At 33.1% G+C, this 20,561-nt stretch overlaps 2 protein-coding genes and 1 long non-coding RNA gene across 7 annotated transcripts; all 3 read right to left on the bottom strand.

Moving 5' to 3' along the window:
• Window positions 1-2,790: 2,790 nt before the first annotated feature.
• LOC116106088 lies at window positions 2,791-5,523 on the bottom strand. 5 transcript variants are annotated; one of them, XR_004124260.1, is made up of 5 exons: window positions 5,309-5,523; window positions 5,042-5,165; window positions 4,162-4,510; window positions 3,765-4,083; window positions 2,791-3,107 (listed from the first exon to the last, which is right to left on the bottom strand). It is a non-coding gene; the product is annotated as an uncharacterized LOC116106088 (long non-coding RNA). The 5 variants fall into 5 exon arrangements; XR_004124262.1 differs by having other exon boundaries at window positions 4,162-4,270; XR_004124263.1 differs by having other exon boundaries at window positions 4,162-4,267.
• A 2,619-nt stretch (window positions 5,524-8,142) lies between these two features.
• LOC116106155 (putative disease resistance protein RGA3) lies at window positions 8,143-16,015 on the bottom strand. Its single transcript, XM_031392500.1, has 7 exons — window positions 13,181-16,015; window positions 12,995-13,071; window positions 11,858-11,961; window positions 10,356-11,587; window positions 9,152-9,369; window positions 8,741-9,052; window positions 8,143-8,494 (listed from the first exon to the last, which is right to left on the bottom strand). The coding sequence occupies exon 1, from the start codon at window positions 16,008-16,010 to the stop codon at window positions 13,254-13,256; it is 2,757 nt and encodes a 918-aa protein (XP_031248360.1). The 5' UTR covers window positions 16,011-16,015; the 3' UTR covers window positions 8,143-8,494; window positions 8,741-9,052; window positions 9,152-9,369; window positions 10,356-11,587; window positions 11,858-11,961; window positions 12,995-13,071; window positions 13,181-13,253.
• Window positions 16,016-17,028: 1,013 nt separating this feature from the next.
• Window positions 17,029-19,108, bottom strand: LOC116106154 (mini-ribonuclease 3-like). The gene is made up of 5 exons (XM_031392499.1): window positions 19,094-19,108; window positions 18,543-18,632; window positions 18,152-18,204; window positions 17,330-17,432; window positions 17,029-17,212 (listed from the first exon to the last, which is right to left on the bottom strand). Exons 1-5 carry the CDS (start codon window positions 19,106-19,108, stop codon window positions 17,099-17,101), a joined length of 375 nt encoding a protein of 124 aa, XP_031248359.1. The 3' UTR covers window positions 17,029-17,098.
• Between the last annotated feature and the right edge of the window lie 1,453 nt (window positions 19,109-20,561).

Genomic DNA, 20,561 nt, shown 5'->3' with positions numbered 1-20,561 from the left:
CCACAAGCGCTTCAGCCATATTGAATGGTGATATGTAATTGATGAAAACAAAGATTGCGAAATTGAAATGGTTGGTGTGTTTATTTTGTGGTAATTATCAATGTTTATAGTTAGAGAAAGACCAAAGGAATCTTTCACTTCAACAAACTTTCGGTGAGAGCAATAATTGGGTTTGATAATAATCAACGAAGAGAGGACCCCCCACTTCAGAAAAATTTATACGAGTTTTGGCTCAGCCCTGTGACTTTTGATTAGCATGTCATATTATTAACTCATGCATTTCTGAGTGATGAAATATTATATACGTAGTGGGGACCCTTGAGTAGAAAATATCTTAAAGTGATGGCGTTTTCCAAAATAATTGAACGGTAATGATGCATTAACGGTGGTGAGATCACAGCCATTTGTTCTTTACAATTTTGAAATTCAAGTGGCTGTGATATCACGGGCTGAATCCGCGTTTACGTAAGTTGATTGAAATGTGAGAAATGATCGCATGGTGCCACGTCGTCTGCATTGTCTACAAAATTATTTCCATTATGTTATATACATCTTAAACTTTACAGTCAGAGGAAGACGAAAGGAATCTTTCACGTGATACTACTTCAGAGTGGCAGGGCTCAAGCCTCAAGGGAACCAAAGAGAATTATTATAGTTAAAAAGGACCAAAACTTTTTATAATATCAAAGCAAAACTAGTCAACAAAGGCAGGCTCAACGGTGTCTGTGGCCCCGTCTTCCATTATTTCGCTTCAACTTTTGAGATAATTTTCGGGAACTGTGGTTCCCTAGTCCCCACTGTCGGCTACCTTTAAAGAAAAACTATGGAGAGCCACTGTCGGCCACCTTTAAAGAAAAATTACTCTCAAACAGGTCTCGATATTGCTGAATGTTTGGGCTTTTCAATAGTATTGGGAGTTGGGACAACATATGGCCGTTTATCAAAGAGTTATTATAAATTTCCAAAATTCATGTTCCGAGGACTTTTCTCCTGTATTTTTACTTGTACATAGTAACATTCATAAGCTGATATATTTCAACGGACGGTTATGATAAATTAAAGTTTCATAAGCGGATATATTTCAACGGACGGTTAGTGTGCTTTGATCAGTTTTTATAGTCAGAGAAAGACCAAAGGAATCTTGAGTCACATAATGCCAGAACTTTATTAAACAGTGCTGTTATTTTTTTTCTGGGAGTTTGGATCAAATTTAATCTTCTTTTAATTTGGGCTACGTTCATGTTAATGGCTGAGATCACAGCCGTTTGTTCTTTACAATTTTGCAATTAAGTGGGGTGAAATCATCGCGTGAATCCGTGTTGATGTAAGCTTTGCAAATTGCAAGAAATTCTGGTTTGGAATTTCAAGTCAAATACAAGCAAAGAAAATAAAGAAAATGGATAAAAGTAAAAGAGACAACCGTTTACATGGTTCACCCGTTTCGGCTACGTCCATGTTAATAATATGATAAGAGAGTTTTCATTATAAATTAAAAGAGTAGAATGAGTCAATCCCTCTAACAATTTTTTGGTGAGAGCAATAATTTGGTTTGATAATAATCAAACATGTGGAGGAGCATAATGGACCCTCCACTTGAGATTATATACATCTTAAACTTTATAGCAACCCAAGATTTAAAAGCTGTGCTTGCGGGTTTCCAAGATTTCTAATCGAATGACTACAAATTTGTTGATTCCAAAGTACTTATTTTTTAAACTTTCTTTTTTAATTGCTCACCCAAATGTATGATACTGGTTTGAAATTTAGTTATTATAATCACTAACCTATGGTCTAAAAAAGAAAAAAGAATTTATTTAATCAGTCCCTAGATCAAACGGCTTCATAAACAATCAAACTATTATATAAACAACGAAAATGAAAGGGTAGAATGATCCAATCTTTCTTACAAAGTTATTAGAAAATCAATATTTATGAGGTTTTGAAGTTAGATGTGTAAAGGTAATAGATAAAGTTAAATCATAAGAGATGTTCGTTAAACTTTGAACTTGACGATGGAAAAACATTGAACTACGTTCATCTGAAGTTGGATGAACTTTGAAAATGAATGTCAAACTTCACAGCTCAAATCACTTGAGCCAGAACCGTTGGTAGCTATTAGCTTCTTAAACTTTGAACTTGACAAAGAATGAAATTCTTGAAACAGAGCACTTCCTTCATGCCAATCAATACCTACAATACAATCTGGCTGGCTAGTTATTCAGAACCGATTTTTACAGTTTGAAAAACAATAGGATACCTTTTTGAAGATTTTCTCTCACAAAGGTATTAGAAAATAGGTATTCATGGGGTTGTAAAGTCTGTAAACCTGATGAACTTGAATCCTAAACATGTTTTTTAACTGATTCCCATCAAAAAAGAAACTTCAAAGCCATCAAACAATTAACAACTTTTGGATAATCTGATTTGTTTCAGCTGTAGCTGCAACTATGGGAGTGACTCCCACTCTGGAATTTTACGGCTTGGGTAAAAAATCCAGGAGCCAGCTACCATTTTAATTAAGCTAAAACTATCCATATACTGATACTAAATTAGAATATCGAGAGATGATATGAAACCAAGAACAATGCTATTATAGAGAACACTCAATACCTACATTATCGGAAGATGATCATTTTGCTTTCAATTTATACAAAAGCAATTCGAAAATTCAAGACTGTTCTCTCAAAAGTCAGGAAATAAATTCATATAGGATGTCCTGCGGCAAATTACCTTGTCCATTTGTTTCGTATGCATCAGTAACAATTGTTTGCAGAAACCAATATGGTGAACTGATGGAACCTTTTGACATCGCAATGGGGCTTGATATTAAACATTTCTTCACAAGATATGTATTGAGTCATAACTGTTTGTTGCAGCTTGAAAAGAAAAGAAACAAAAGCTGACCTTTGAGTAATAATTTGTTACAAAATTATAGATACAAGAACATGTAAGAGTCCCTATGGCCAGGTTACCTGGTCCAATTCACATCCAACAACATAACATGGCAAGCTGATGGAACCTTATCAGTTTTAAAATTCAAGTGGTGCCTGATATTCAACATTTCTTTCACAAGAAGTCTCCAGTGCAGGATTTCCTGGTTGCTGCAGCTTGAAAACAAAACAATACAAAACTTTACCATGGAATAACTTCAAAATAAATACACAGTCACACATTATGAAGTTATAAATTCCACAGTAAGTGCAGAGGATGTTAAAACTGATTTTTGAGTAATATGTGTATCATACTCACTTAATAATATTGTATAAGATTTGCCGTGGCCACTTTACCTAGTCTATTTCTCATTCAACAGCATTAGAACCCAATTGCAATAGTTCCACAGTTTGGGAAACGCAATAATTTCTGTAGATGACGACATAGCATCACTCTCTATTCCCAAAAACTCATAACCTACTCTTTTCACATCATTGTTAAAAGCTAATCTAGAAAGAGTTGTCTTGCCGGTTTCTCCCATCCCTACTATAGAGATTGTTGGGAGGACTTGTTGACGACTAGGACTGAATAAAACTTCTACTATTCGATTCTTCTCTTCATCCCTTCCATAAAACTCTGTTACATCAATGACAAAGGTGGTCATTTTCCATGCTACTTCTTTGCTACCCTTAGTAATTGATTTAATGTTGAACCTCTCTCTCTACAGCAATAAATGTCTGGTTCTTACATCTAGATCATTTATCTTGACAGCAATGTCATAATCCAAAAACCAATGGTCTACAACTGAGATGGTAAAGAATGAGAGATCTTACCTTTTTCAGAGGCTTACAAGCATTTCGAGCTTTCTTAATTTGTAATTTCTGAAGCTTTGAGTTCCACACATCCAACACATCGTCTATGAGCTTGTCTAACCAAAGTTTTCCTTCACTTGGCGGTCCTCAGCATCAGCAAGCACAACTTGATTGGCCAGGAAATTGCTCTGAAGCTTCTCAACTTCAGGTCCAGCTCCTGAAATCAGCCTGATCCCTTCTTCCGCCTGTTGACGAGTGATTGAAGCCAGTCGTTTTAAGAGAATAGAAAATGAAAGAGGCAGTTGATAGTTCAAGTCCACAGAACCATGTTTCACATCACCTGAATAGAAAATGTTAGTAGATTATATGCATATACTCTGGTCCTTTATTAATAAATATATGTTTTGAAACTTCGAACCTGAGAAAGACGAAAGTTACTGAAACAGAACAGTTCCTTCATGAAAATGAGGTCTAGCTTACCATCTGGCTGGCTAGCGTTACATGCAAGAAGTATCTGCAACTTTCTTCTGATGACCAAAAGGCATTATTTTATTGATTGAGTAGAAAATGCTAGTAGATAATGTACATAAACTTCACTTCTTTATTAATAATTATATGTTTTGAAACTTCTAACTTGAAAAACATTGATTGAAACAGAGGAGTTTCTTCACGCCTAAAGATACCTGCAAATTTTTTCTTATGACCAAAGGCATATTTTACTTGTTGAAGCACACAACTATTGTAAAACAAAACTCTGTGGCCTTAAACTGCAAAACATTATTATTTTTGTGAGATGGGATACATAGACTACGATACATATTCACAAAGTTATCAAGTCAGCATACAATTTTAAGATCAAAATATGAGACAATCTTGCAATGTCAAGTATGTTATCCTAGGAAGACAAATAAGCTAAAGCAGCCAGCTAGGGATGTTACCATGAAACAACAATTTCTGATTCCATTTTCTCATATTATATTACTAAATCCTGTGATTAATAAGGTGTAACCAGCAGAATGACATAACTCTAACAAAATTGATCTTTCAATGGTTTTGTCTCAGCATCATCCAGTAACTTAGTAATTCACAGGAACAACAACAAGCACTCTCTAGTGTATCAATTCTCCGAAAGAGAGAAGCTAGAGAGCAGACATTTCTTAAAGTTTCACCAGATTGGCCACATCTTGAAATTCTCTTTTGTATGCCTGAGTACACTAATTCAGCTGAGAAATCAAATATCATCCCCAGTAACATCAAAACATTGATACTGATAATTAGCGACAAAGATTGAAACTTACAAAGTTAAGATATAAGCCACATCACCGAGTCGACCTCACTTACATCAACAGAAGACAAATTGCTGGAAAAAAGCATGGAGAGTTGATAGAACTTTTTCCCAATGCAGTTGAGCATGACTATTTGCTGCAGTTTGAAAAGAAAATAAAAAAAAAAAAAAAAAAAAAACAGCTTGTTATAAAATTAACACAAGATAGGATCTAATTCAAAATTTTATCTGCTTAAGCTATGAAAAGAAAATGTCTGAAAAGGATAAGAGAGAAAATCACTGGAGTTGACGGCGATTGTAGCTGCTTGACAATTCGAAGGTCATCTCTTTGCATATATGCGGAATCAATGTTGATGAAGAGAGTATGAGATTCTTGGTTAGAATCTCGTGGAGATGATGATGATGGTATGGGATCTCGAAAGTTGTTGAAGAAGAGGACATCCCCTAATTCTCTTCTCCAGTGTTTGATGTTTGAGAATTCGAAAGGTTTGAACTCCGAAGGGCCCTCCACTTGTGAAAGTTTGATTCTAAGTATTTAAAGTGCCCCGGCCCATTATCTTTTTTTCTTTTCTTTTCTTTTTTTTTTTTTTTTTTTTTTTTTTTGCAATTTTCTCGGGAAAAAAAATCCTAGACTTTAATGTTTTAAATAACCAAATATTACTTGAATTTCGAAATAAAGACCGCAAATATATGCAAACGATTATGTCCTTAAAGGTCATTTTCATAGGTTGGAATTCTTTGATTAATTTGTATTAATTCATGAAGAAGGGAATTTTTTTTTTTTTAATTTTTTTTAATTGTTTTGATAGATATAGATAAAGTTGAAGATGTAGTTTTTAATTTTGTTTTGTGAAAGTATTAAAAGATTCTAAAATTAGGGTGAAATTAGTTATCTTAAGAATGTCATAAAATAGTATGAGTTCTTGTCATGTAAACCTTGTATGTAAATGTATATATGTGTTACCGGGATTTTGAATGACAAGGTCTTAAAAGATATATAATTTTTAGTTCTTTGACAATCATAGATTTTCAATTTGTTTTTTAACTTATGTCTGTTTACCAGATATAAGTAAAAAACTAAAATATTTGGCATTTATCTAAATAAAAAAACATCTTAATCGATAATATTATTTTGTTTGTCAACAATATCCCTATTAAACTTATATAATTCCAATTTTAACAATACCCTTATAAATTTTGTATTTTTGGTCTTCTTTTATTTATTTTTATATACTGCATTAAACAATTAGTTATTTATAATTTATATACATTTGTTTCTTTTATTTTCATAAATTTGATAATTTAAAAAAAAAACATGTAAAATATAAAATTACATTATATTTAATAAAGACAAATGTGTCAAAACATCATATTTAAGATGTTTACGTATATAAAGCCAAACAACTCAATACTTATAATCAAATATTAAAAAATAAAAAACAAACATATCAATTAGACTTATATATTTAAACATATTCAACTAAAAGATACATTAAACTTTCATCAGAAAAAAAACAAAACAAAACAAAACAAAACAAAAGAAACATACCTAAGAGTTGGTTGACTTCAGGTATTTCCTTCTTAAACTTTCTTTTTATTTTTAAACCAATTAAGATTTGATTGCCCAAATAGAAAAGACCAAGGAATAAATCCAACCAAAACTTTTGCTTTGATACTAGTTAAAGTATTAAGTGTTGTCCAAGTAAGAGCATATTTTTATTGTAAAATAGGAAGTCTCTTCAATCTATAAGCTATTTGTAATGATACAAGAATAGTTAAAATACTCCAATTCATTTTATGAATTAAACTTTCAACAAGCTACTCTTGAAGAATGAAGGAATGTGATGGAAATTGTAGAAGGTCATTTAAAGGAAAGAATTTGAATGATTTTTGTTGGGAGAAGATGATCTTTACTCAAAGAAATTGCTGTGTTTGTTTCCTTATTCCTATCATATCATATTCAATATACATGTTTGTTTTACTATTTTTAAAATTCAATCAAAATATTTATATTTTGTTAAACTACTAAGTTTGTTAATTTAACTAAACACCCCCAACCAGCCGGTCGTGTACCATTCTTACGACTTCCGACTACCTTTCGACGGTAATGGCCGGCTACCAACATTTAATGGATGGATGAAGGTGTTTTTGTTAATTTTAAAAAAATTTATTGTAAAAGGTGTTTAACTAAATTAACAAATATAAGGAATTAAAAAATAATCTTACCAAACACCTGTAATAATAACTCAACTCAATTTTTTCAAAAATACTACTCAAAATTATAAAACAAATACACGGCTGGTTTCCTTTACGCCTTTAGCTTTACAATGACTTAGACATGGAAGTAACTTTTAAGAAAAATTTTGAGAATGGCAAATTATATGAATATTAAAAAGCAAAATCTCATTTCTTTTTCTATCCTGAGATTGAAAAAACATGGCTTTGAAGAACTACTGTATGAAAATAAGGTTGTTTCAAACAGAATATTGCACTACAATCTATAAAGCTTGCAAATTAGTTTAGTAATAACATTTGGACTTAAAATATTGCATTACAATCTATAAAGCTTGAAAATTAGTTGAATAATAATAATAATTTTTTTTTAACTTAAAATAATTTTAAGCAATATTTTATATATATATATGTTCTCTGCAAGAATAGCTTGTTTCAAACAGAATGTTACCAAGATGGTTGTGGAATTGTTCATTCAATCAAATTTATATATTTGATCAATACTCATCATTTAAATATGGCATTATTAATATTTGGCTGGGATGAGAGCATTCATTTTCTTTGATATCTTCTAGACGATCTAATGATTTTTTTTTAGATCCCCTGTTTCTTCTCTGTTTAATAAGGAGTAAGTGGGATCAGAATGAACGAAGGAATTTCTAAAAATTGAGAAGAAAAATCAATGAAAATCCCATTTGTAAGAGCTTTAGAGCTGGTATCCAAACAACGGAAAGTTTCAACTTCAATTCAACTTAAAATTCCAATGAGATTAATTCATTGGTGTCTATCAATCTTTCTTTATCGAATGTGTTTATCAACCCAAAAGAAGCAAGAAATTTCAATTTAATGTCCAGTTCACTGTTGCGTAACTAAAGAGGAATCTATCTTCCAACAATTCCTTTTCTTTCTTGAGTAAATATAATCAAAAGCTACAAATATATGCAGAAAATTAAAGATCAATGGCACCCAAATTTTTACGTGGAAAACCTCCCCAATGTGAGGAGTAAAAACCACGGGACCGTAGTCCATTAAAGTCTTTCACTATTATCAAAAATGGGAATACAAAGTCTTCTCTAGTGCAAACTAGAGTACAATCATACTTCCTCTCCGTTTCTCTTTGTTTTTGCCTCTCTCACAAACATATACAGTGATGGAAAGAATCTAGATGGTGGCTGGCATAGAAGGGACAGCAGTTGGAGCAGAACACACTCTCCCTCTCTCTCGTTTTTGGCTGCTACGTGAAGAAGAAGAAGATGAAGTTAAGTTTGGGTTTCAATTTGCAAACACATTTTGAGCTTGATATATTGGGCTTCACACCTCCATAAGGGAGGGAACAAAGTAAAGCCCAACCCACCATGTTGTAAAGTTTTCAATTCATGTAAATTAGGGAAAACTAATTGCTTTAAACAGCTTTGAGGATATATAAATATATAAACGCACCATTCAATCAATGAATGCGATAGAGATGACAAGGAGGTACCTTTTTTCATCGAGGACATTAATTGCACTTATTCTTGCCACGAGTAACCGTTTTCCTTCGATATTGGATTCTCCATCTTATATGCTCAACTGTTGTCTGTTTGCATTTGGGATATGCTGCCCGAGAAGAAGATTCAGAAACAGAGATACAAAAAGCTCAATGTCAAGCAGCTAGCTGAGTTTTGAGACGGGATACATTATGCCCATTCAAGACAGCTCTAGCTATAACTCAAGATGTGAAATTCAGGATCAAGATGCATTGATAACTTGTTGATTGCATGCCCGTTTGCGCTGTCCTAATTTAATCTATAGCCTGCAAGTTGCAACAATCAGAGAAAGAGAACGGCTTAGCCACACTTACGGAACCAACACCTAAATATATGATAAAGCAATAACCTGTGAAGATTAATACCTTCAGTTGCTATGTAATGGCAACAGCAGTGAAACCTTTAAGCCAATTTTGACACTCCACAGGAACAATGATTGTGATTCTGGGAAACTTCCCACACAAGACATCAGCAATTCTACCAAAACCCTCTCTGTCACATAAGAATAAGCAACTATTTCCCCTGATTCTGGTCATCACTCTACTCATCATGTTCAAAGGCCATTCTCAGCAGCATGCAGACTCTACAAATAAATGTTATATTCAACTGGATTAGAAAGAAATTCCCTAAAATGAAGGGTGAATTTTCAAAGTGTTACATATTGCTTGATAATGTTTAAATCAATTATTAGTAAGTATTATTACCATATATCTCCCTAATTCCATAGTACATATTTTTAATGACGGCAAAGGAGATTCATTGTACTCCAACCTTGACATTTTCTTAATCAATGACAACTTCTGTTGCAAAAGAACTCAAGTGTGACAATTCATGAATAGTTGCCTTGGGGAAACTAGTTTAGAAGTGTTACTAAGAAACAGGTTGATATTAAAAGATAAAAATCAAACAACAATATAAACAAAATAATCAAACATAAAAGAAAGACAAGAGAGAATGTTTTATGTGGTTCGGTCAATATATCTAAGGATGCTGGTTTCACTATACCAAGTAAAACATATTTACAAGGCACACCCCTTGCAATAGATTAGAGTCCCAAATAAATCCACTCTCGAGCGACAATCAATCCTATAGAGACTATGTATTTCTCCACTCTCGAGCCACAATCAATCCTGTAGAGACTATGCATTTCTCCACATAAAATAAGCCAGCAGTTGCATAAGCTTATAAAGAGGAAAAACAAACATGTCTTTAGTGAAGAATTTGCCAAATTTGAGCCAATATTCAACCACCTCTTGGTTTCATGACACAATTTAAGCAATATATGTAAGTTAATGATCCCTCTTCAGCAAATATTAATCACCACACATTAATACTGAGATGCCTTGTTTTCTCTTTAAAATGTGATTGTTATCTTATCTTCAATATACATCAAACTTCTTGATGACATACATACAACATCAATGTAGTCAAACTAAATAAGTCCATAAATGACAACCAAAAAGTGACTGGATAAGTCTTCAGAACAAACACTTTTTGTTTTCCAGATTAAAGATTGTTGCTTAGATTACAAAGGACAGCAAAACCAGAAACAAATGGGGAAGAAAGTACCTTTTGGACAGATGTCATTGTGTAGATAAAAGGAAAAGGAGCTAATTCTACCAAGCTTGTGTGGTACACTATTGCTTGACATTGATTCTTGAAGAAAATCATTACATGTTAAACTTGCTTTACTGCATCAAGTGTGAGATATCAAAAAAGTTTCAATGATAGGAAAAATGTCTTCCAGTTACTTAATAACCATAAGATATCTGGAACAAACCATCATCAACATAAATGAATTCTGCTTACTGGGAAAGGAGAAGCTATAGCTATCATAATCTGCTGAAATGTCAGCAATAAATTTAAGTCTAATTATAAAATGTTTATCATCTCAAAGTTGATCTGCGGAAATGCTCTGTTCTAATTGCTTTTCCAAAAAAAAATTAAATTCTCTTTTTAGGTTGGTCCACTACTGTGATTTAGGAGTTGTTTATGACTAAATTTAATAATTCATGAAACTAACAAGTTAGTGATGTAAAACATGCTTATCAAGTAAATTAATTGAAGAAAAGAAGCTAAAGATCTTGCATGAGACCCGAAAATAGAACATAGCATGAGATAATTTCCAAAGGATAATAATGAAAGGAATGATGACACCACGATCAAAGAAACGTAATATGCTGTTAATGGAACTCAGCTTTTGTTTCAAGGTAGTTGTATGGACAAAGATTTGGAAAACTTTTTGTGCAAACGAAGAGTTATTTAATGAAAGAAGAATGCTACTTGGAATTAAATTTCAATGTAGTGCTGCTAGTTCATAGCATATTTTTAAATTATTCCAAATTGCTTGGAGAAAAACTATTTTTGGTTTAATCATGAATGGCACCATTCCTGCTGTAGCTAAGGTTCCAGCATCAAAAACCATGAGCTGACATCCAAAATCAAGCTAAAAAAGCCCATTTAATGATGCTAGTCAGAATGTTATAAAAAATACGAAAACTGTTGAGTTTGCATTCCACAACAAGAAGCTAAAGAGAAAATCGCTGCACTGATAGATGAAAAGAAACTAGGCTGTGCTATGGAGAAATGGTTTGGTTTTCTGGTAGAAAGTGATGCTAATATGGACAAAAAAGAGTTGATAAAATGGCCCAGATTCAAGATTGTATGAGAATTGCTATGGTTAGATTACCTAATCCAATTCAGATCCAACAACAAAACATAACAATTGCTTCAAACTACAGTAGTGCCGGATATTCAGCACTTCCTTCAAAAGACGTCTCCAGTGCAGGATTTCCTGGTTGCTGCAGCTTTAAAAAAAAAAAAATTAGCTTCAAAGAACAACACAAAGTCACATATGCAATTTGAGACCACTCATTTCCACTGAAAGAAAAAATAATAATCAAAATAATATAAGATTATATAGTATTCTTTCTTCCATATAATTATATCCAAAATATTCTCAAAAAAAGTTAATCATTTCAAATTTCACATTTTCTCTATTTCCAAACAACCACAGAAAATAATAAAAGATAAAGGACAGCAATAAAACATAGATTTCATATATAACAAACCTGTGCATCTCAACATGTTCAATTTCCCCAGAAAATGAAAAGAACTCCTTTATATCTTGCTCAGATGCACCTAATGAAGCATTGCTCACTTTCACTGTTCTTATCTGTTATGGCAAAGAACATCACAAAGGAAAAACTTTCAAGGAATGCACATATAATTATAAATGTTAACACTGAAACTATAGATACATAATATAGGTCAATATGTTGTGAATGCATTACCACTTGTACAACATGAACGCAACTAGCACAAAATGACTACATTAACATAAAATGAAAACATTCAAAAGACCGGCTTAATTTAATAATCATGAAGAAGGAGTATATAAGCTATGAAGTAAAGTATTCATACCGAGGACCATTCACTAAGAGAACAGCTGTGTTGCCATCTTTTACGGCCTACTAAGCCACAATTTAAAGAGAACTCCGACACTTGTAACATTGAATATCAACTTCTAACAAAATATATCTAATGAATTGAGATTTAATAATATAAAAAACATGTTTCAGCATTGTTACTGCCATCCCAGTAACATAGTATGCTCAATGTCTTATTTCTTTATTTGCATCATGATTTGAGTAATCCAGTTCACTCAGTTTACTCATGCTTTGATCACCATATGCAAACTATAGACTTCCAATTGATTTTTTCTAAACAATATTTCATTTTCCAGATTATTTTAAAAAATAACAATTAGAAAAAAAAAGAGCACAACTACATTTACATACCAAGCAAAACCCAGAGAAAGAAACAGAACATGTTGAATGACAAACTAACTATACATTTCAAGATTACAGTACAAGTCATAGGAGGATTAATTTCGAATAAATTTTAAAAAATAAAATAAAATGAAAAGAAACTAGGATGTGCTATGGAGAAATGGTTTAGTTTTCCGATAGAAAGTGATGCTAATATAGACAAAAAAGAGATGATAAAATGGTCCAGATTCAAGATTATATAAGAATTCCTATGGCCAGATTACCTAGTCCAATTCAGATCCAACAACAAATCATAAGAATTGCTTAAAACTGCAATGGTGCAGGATATTCAGCACCTCTTTCACAAGAAAAATTGAATCTAGGAGTTGAGAGATGTTGGTCAAAACCAGAGGTTTTGCCTGTAAGGAGAGAAATGACCTGTGGATTGAGAATTCAAAGGATGTCCCTTTGCAGAATCAAAGTTGAAGTTAAGACTTGAGAGACGTTGGTCAAAACTGGAGGAGATGATGATGAGTTATCGATTCACTCAAGTTCTTTCGGGAACATAACAAATAATTTCTGATTCAAAACAAATAAATTAAAAGGGAAAAGAGAGGAAATTACCTGTGTTTTGAAGAAAAAACAGTGTTGAAGTTGACAATTTTAGAGAACTTAATCAGAGGAAGATGACGATCAGCTATGGGTTCTCTGTTCTTTGAAGAAGAGGACAATCATATATTTCCTTCTTCAACGCTGTCATCTGATGAAGGTGGTCTGGTAGAGACTTCAATTTGGGGCAGGATACTAGTTTCAAGGTCTGAAGAGATGGCATGACTGGAATATCTTCGTCTCCTCTCTTTGGACTCCCGTAATTCCACTCTTCCCATTCTTTCATGTCCCAGAAGCATAGAAATTTTAGTTTGGGGAACGCAATAATTGATGAAGATGACGGCGTGGCATCACTCTCTATTCCCAAAAACTCATTACCCACTCTTTTCACACTCTTCATTCCCTCCATCCAAAGAATTTCAAGAGCTGATAACTTACCCAAACGAGGCAGATGCTCACAATTTACACAATCCCAAATAAATAAGCTTCTCAATTTGGTCAATGACATCATCCAATTAGGAGAAATAGTATTGCCACTGTAATTTTGTAGCCCTAATATCTCTAAATTTGGATGTGGTTGCAACTCCTCAAGAAGTTGTTGATTTTGCTCCTCATTCATCCTCCCCTCAAAGTCTGCATGCAACGCACGCAAGTTCTTCTTATTGTTTAATTCTATTCCTTTAACCTCATCCACATCTCTCAAATTTCCCAACGCTTTTATTCCAAATACTCGAAGGTGTTTGAAGTTTTTTAGACATTCAACACAACATTCTTCACTACCATAATTGCCCTCACTTATAACAAATCTTTCTAATGTTCGAAGACCAGTTAATCTCTCCAAACTTTTTGGCATGTAACTTATACTATCAATCCCCGATTTTAACAAATGTCTCAAGTTGATTAAGTTTCCAATCCCTTGAGGTAGTTTTTTGATATTTTCACATCCACTTATCTCTAAGGTTTGTAGATTATATAACCCACACAATGTCTCAGGCAATTCTTTTATGTTTTCATTCCAAGACAAATCAAGGTACCTCAAGTGTATTAATTTTTTTATTTCTACAGGAATTTCTTCAATTGAGCACATACACAAAGATAATGACCTTAGACATGTAAATTGATCAATTAATTTGGACAAAACTATCTTAAGGTCAGGATCGTAATTACAATCAACCACAAGACTACGTAGAAAAGTATTTCTAGTATAAATAGAGCTAGGAAATGAGGCTCCTCCTTGAATCTTTATCATTGAATGTCTAACTTTAACATAAGAAGATTCTAATTCAATTTCTCCTCTACCATCAACCTCTATTGTATAACATTCATTTTGGGTAAGAAATTGAGCAAAATCATGTACTATATCATGCATCTTACAAGAATGTATATCAATATCATATTCCTCTTTTTGAAAATCTTGGAAGAAAGAACGCATTGCTAACGTTTCAAAATACTCCTCACCAACTAACTCCATATCCTTATTTGCCTCTGACCTTAAATAACCTTGTGCCATCCATAACTTGATCAATACATCTTTCTGTATCTCATAATCCTTTGGGAAAATAGCACAATATGAGAAACATTTTTTCAATATAGAGGACAAGTCATAGTAGCTAAATAACAGAGGTGGAAAAATCTTCTGTTCTACCTCTTTTAATTCCCATATTTCACTATTTAAGATACTTTCCCACTCTTCAAATTTTCTTTTAAAGCGCAAAAGACTACCTAAAGTCTTTACAGCAAGAGGCAAACCTTTACACTTTTTAACAATTTTTTTACCGATTTCTTCAAACTCTCTATAGGTTTTTCCAGAAAATGCAAGTTGACAAAACAAAGACCAACATTCCTTCTCAGGAAGTATCCCTAGTGAGATTATGTTGGTGGTTCCAACAGCATTTGCAACATTCTCCTTACGTGTGGTCACTAAAATTCTACTTTCTAGAGAACCACAGTTCAGAGTATGTTTTAAATTTTCCCAATTTTCAGAATTTTCAGTCCATACATCATCTAAGACAAGAAGAAACTTTTTTCCTTCAATTTTTCTACGTATGCTTTGCATTACAGTTTCTAATTCAACTAATTGTGATGGACTACTTGTGAGAGATTCAAGAATTGCTTTTGCAATCCTAAGTTCATCGAAAGGCTCAGAAACACACACCCATATTTTTTTATCAAAATGGGTGTTCACCTTATTGTCATTAAAAACTAGTCGAGCAAGAGTTGTCTTGCCGATTCCTCCCATCCCTACTATAGAGATTATGGGGAGGGCTGGTTGGTGACTACTTTGACTCAAGAGCAAATCGACTAGTGAATTCCTATCATTATCTCTTCCACGAACCTCTTTCAAATCAATAAAAGAGGTTGTCATTGGTCGTTCTACTTCTTTGCTACCCTCGACGATTGTTCTAAACTGAAACCTCTCTCTCTCCATAACAATAATATCTAGTTTTCTACGAAGATCTTTTATATTGACAGCAATTTCATAACGCATAACGAGTGGCTTACAACTGAGATAACGGAGAACAAGGGAACATACCTTTTTCAGAGGCTTAGAAGCATGTTTAGCTCTTTTAATTTGTAATTTCAGAAACTTCGTGTTCCACTCGTCCAAGACATCATCTATGTCATAGGACACATCTTTGAGCTTGTCTAACCAATCTCTCACGGTGTTCTCCTTCACTTGGCGGTTCTCAGCATCAGCCAACACAGCTTGAATTGCCCGGAAATTGCTTTGAAGCTTCTCAACTTCTTGCTTGGAACCCACAATCAAGCTTATCCCTCCTCTCGCCTGTTGAAGAATGAATGGAGCCAGCTGTTCCAAGGCTATGGAAACAAGAGCTTCAGCCATATTGAATGATGTAAGTGGTTAAACAAAGATTGATCGAAATCGAAATATTTGGTTTGCTTATGTTGTGATAATGCTGCAACTTCCATTCAACATTTATAGTTCATGGAAAAGACCAAGGAATAAATCCAAATTAACCAAAGTATTGCTTTGATACTAGTTAAGGTATAACTGTTGATCAAGCAATTCCTTCATTCTTTTCTTTGAGCATATTTTATTTACTTTATTCCTCAAACTGTACAGTTTGTTTTTGTTGAAGCTGGTATATATTACTATAAAATAGCATCAGACATTATAAAATTAAGAGTCTGATTAAGAGGGTTGATGATAGGAAGTCTCTTCAATCTACAAGCTATCATAATGACAAAAGAATAGTTCAAATAATCCATGGACTTTAAGGATTAAACTTTCAACAAGCTACTCTTTGAAGAAAGAAAGAATGTGATGCAAAGTGTAGAAGGCCGTATCAAAGAAAGAATTTGACAGATTATTGTTGGGAGAAGATGTTTACTCAAAGAATAATTATGTAAAAACTTTACTATAACTTGAGATGGAAGTAACTTTTTCTTGAGTATGGTAGATTATGTCAATCTTGAAAAACAAACTCATGTTTAGAATATGTGAATCTTGAAAAGCAAAAGCTCTGCAATTCTGAGATAGAAAATGTACAGCCGTATGAAAACAAGGTTGTTTCAAACAGAATATTGCATTATTAAATTTGCAAACTAGTTAAATATTAAATTAAGTCTTGAAGCACTGGCAAACATGAATTTGCTTTTGTAGAACTTCTCTGAATAACAATCAAATGGTATTATTTTGTTGATATCCAAAATCATACAATGCCAAAATTACAAGGGCATCCAATGCCCTAAAACTAAACATACATGAAGTTCGAGTGAACATCACTTAAAATCCCAGCTTCCCTTTCATCTCTGGTGCACAATATCACCACAACTTCTCAGAAAATTTTCATGCATGACTTAACTATGGCATCTTACTCGCTGCCTATCTATTTACTTTGTCGCAATCATGCAAATCCTCTTGACTGTTGCATATTCGACTTAGATGCCACAAAAAGCATGACTCAGCAATTAACTTGCTACTTGTTCCTCTAAAATCGGCTGTGTAGAAGAACCAGTTGAGAATCCCAGCTTTCCCATGACTTCTTCCAATCGATTTGCATTTGTCAAGCACAGATAACCAACCTGTGTACGAGAACCAGTTAAGGCATACAATTAACGGGAACCCAGAGTGAAATCTAATGTATTCTTAAATGTAACAAATAGTATTGCAAGAAAAAAACAAGGTACGAGGGTACTGACTAGTGTTTCTAGCGAAGATGCTCTATTGTAAACTGCTGTACCAGCTCGTTTTTTTGTCCGTGTTTTACCAGAGATGATATTCTTTCCCCGGCGAAGAACATCCCTACGGTAAATAATATCAACTACCATGAGTCAAATGCCAACTCTGAGTAAATGAATATCAGTGTAATTTCAGCAACAGTTTAATCAGAGTTCCAAAAGATAATTTTCTCGCATTAAAAGAGATGCAATAGCAGCAGAAAGTAAGGAAACATTTTGGGTAAAAAAAGAAAAGTGGACTCAAATTGAGAGTTTTAGCAGATTTCTCTCATTTGACAAAGTTGACACCAATGATAAGATCCTCTTTTTCCTGAATGTCACTCTACTTTTTATGCTGAAATGGACTGGTAGTTCCATCATTAAAATGAAATTTGTGTCAGTAACGACCATAACAAAAAAGAGTTACTTATAATTAAAATCATTTCAAGCACTCAGAATAGAAGGATTGAAAGTGGAATGTTAAGTATTGGCATCATCATGAGCACAAAGCTTCTGGATCACAAGAAATAAAACGTGCACAGAAAATTTTCTTCAAGATGGCCCTGCAAGATGAATAAATGTTAAAGATCCTCTGGATGTTTGCTCTTAAAAATCTAGAATTGGAACATCATATTGTATATGAAAAATCTATGTAAGAGTGCTTTTTATAACCTCCAGATTGAGGAGGAAGGCATCAAAGATTCTGTCAATTTGTAAATATCTTACTTCTCAAAAGATGAAAGTCCAACTATACAAAATTAGGAGAAAAAAAGCCTATGAAGAGCATCAAATCTTTCTGCTAACCTTTCTTCTGCTGATAAGTACCTATCATCAAGAAGTTTCTGGAGCAAAGCATCCTGAATGTGCAGATACAAATGTTACAATTTTCACCATGCACAAGTAAACAAAAATCTAATCAAACTTTCTTTAGTCATGTTTTCTTTTCACAATTTTGTGCAATCCAGACAACAAATAATAGTGCAGAAACTATTATAAGAATTGCTATGAAGCTACATACTAACTCAATTTGATAATAAACATTGTAACTCTAGGGACGGAAAGATCGGTTCAGAAGAATATACAACTAGACCAATGAAAAGCAGAATTACAAAAATATAACTATTGGAAGCATAACTTATAAAGCCACAACATCACTCATGCAACTCAAAGATAAAACATAAAATTAAAATCATGCTTGTGCTTCACAGCGTCCTACTGCCATTACACGATCATTATATTCTTCAATACTCATGGGAGGAAACAAAAAGTGCCTGCGAGCATATAGCTGCAGAGTTTGAGGAAGACTTGAAGTTATGAGCAAAGGTCAAAATTTACCCAAAAAAAGGGAACTATGTTAGTAGCAAGTAACATAAAACAGGCTATCTCCCTCGTAGGTTTCAGTTTAAATACAAATGCTCTCCAAAACAATGAAAAGACAGATTTGCTTTTGAAAGAAGGCATAAATCCACGCATCTATAAGACCAACATTGATGGATTCAATATAGGTTCTTAACATCCTTAAATTTTATCCATAATTATGTATTATATCCAAATTTACCAACGACTAACCAGTAGAATGCAACCCTTTCAAAGGGGCACAAATGAGATCTCTTGATCCCTAATATGGCACTGATGAAGATGCTGATTGAGACTGAGTTGCATTTGCAAAATCTGGAATGTAATTAATAAATTGTGCTGAAAAACATTACAACATTTCCACAAGGAACCATAAACAATATAATTTACCAGTACCAGAATCATGATGTAGCTGAATAATCCGTTATACTACAAAATTTGATTTCATGAATTTACAAGTAAATACATCCTCTTATGCTAGTAAGCGAGATCTATAATTATATATTTCGAATCAAGTACTGAATTTATTTCTAGGATTTGGAGAACTGTAAACATACACCGACACACAATTTTATTAAAAAAAAAATCAAGTTGAAGCGAAACAAGAATAGAGAAACAGACTAGAGGGTTTTGGGTGTCATTGAGGGAACTTGATGGACGGGATTCTCTTCAACGTCTGAGCTCTGTGTCACCGCCAAACTACATATGAAAACACATCATACGAGATGAGAATATGTGGATATATTTGAAAGGTGCAATATTATTTTTTAAATACAAATATAGTCTCTAAGGATTTAAGTTTTATTTTCATGAAGTAGAAGGACTTATACAAAATTTTTTTATCAAATTCAGAACAGTAATACAAAATAATCACAGAAAAAATCTTATCAGTTTAAATTCAACAAAATTCCCACAAGTAAATTCTTGGAATCAATATAAAATGCTTAATGAATTAGTAATTTCTCTTTCATGTAACAAGGTATTGGGCCATTATAAGGCTTTAGATTATTCAATTTTATGATTAAAATAAGTCAATAATATCATCATCTACATATTATATATGAGCAAAGTGGTCTCACTTCCCCACTTTATCCATAAACAAAATTATATAAATTAATGAGATTTACGAAGGTTAATGAGAATTGCTTAAAGATACTGTTGAGTTTGCATTTATGAACTAGCATAGCGACGAATACTAGAAATTGAAGAGAAAAATTTCTCAAGTGTTAGATGAATGAAACCAAGAAACTACCTGATAATAAATTTACTTTCAATTTATACATAAGTTTAGTGACTCAAAATTCCTGGACTGTTCACTTAAAGGCAGCTAGTTGTTTAAAGAGACAGAGTTGGATGAGCATTGAAAATGAAAGAGGCAGTTCACAGTTCAAGTCCACGGAAACATGTTTCACATCACCTGAATAGGAAAATGTTAGTAGATTATATGCATGAACTTTGGTCCTTAATTAATAAATATATGTTTTGACCTGAGAAAGACAAAATTTACTGAAACAGAACAGTTTGTTCATGCCAATGAGCTCTAGCGTACCATGTGGCTGGCTAGTGTTACATGCAAGATGTTTCTGAAACTTTCTTCTAATGACCAAAAGGCATTATTTTACTGGTTGAGTACAAAATGCTATTAGATAATGTACATAAACTTCACTTCTTTATTAATAAATATATGTTTTGAAACTTCTAACCTGAGAAACATTGATTGAAACAGAGCAGTTTGTTCATGCCTAGAGATATCTGCACATTTTTTTCTTATGACCAAAAAGCATATTTCACTTGTTGAAGCAAACAACTATTGAAAAACAGAACTCTGTGGCCTTAAACTGCAATACATTATTATTTT

Source organism: Pistacia vera, unplaced genomic scaffold, assembly GCF_008641045.1.
Source record: "Pistacia vera cultivar Batoury unplaced genomic scaffold, PisVer_v2 Contig51, whole genome shotgun sequence".
Taxonomy (NCBI): Eukaryota; Viridiplantae; Streptophyta; class Magnoliopsida; order Sapindales; family Anacardiaceae; genus Pistacia; species Pistacia vera.
Note: the sequence above shows the minus strand (reverse complement) of the source record. Positions and strands in the feature narration are given on the sequence as shown.

Excerpts from the sequence above, each read along its gene's own strand:
- LOC116106155 (XM_031392500.1), bottom strand. The coding sequence starts at position 16,010 with ATGGCTGAAGCTCTTGTTTCCATAGCCTTGGAACAGCTGGCTCCATTC.
- LOC116106154 (XM_031392499.1), bottom strand. Across the intron at positions 17,433-18,151 it reads TACTTATCAGCAGAAGAAAG|GGATGTTCTTCGCCGGGGAA; the intron begins GTTAGCAGAAAG and ends TATTTACCGTAG. Across the intron at positions 17,213-17,329 it reads CATCTTCGCTAGAAACACTA|GTTGGTTATCTGTGCTTGAC; the intron begins GTCAGTACCCTC and ends TCTCGTACACAG.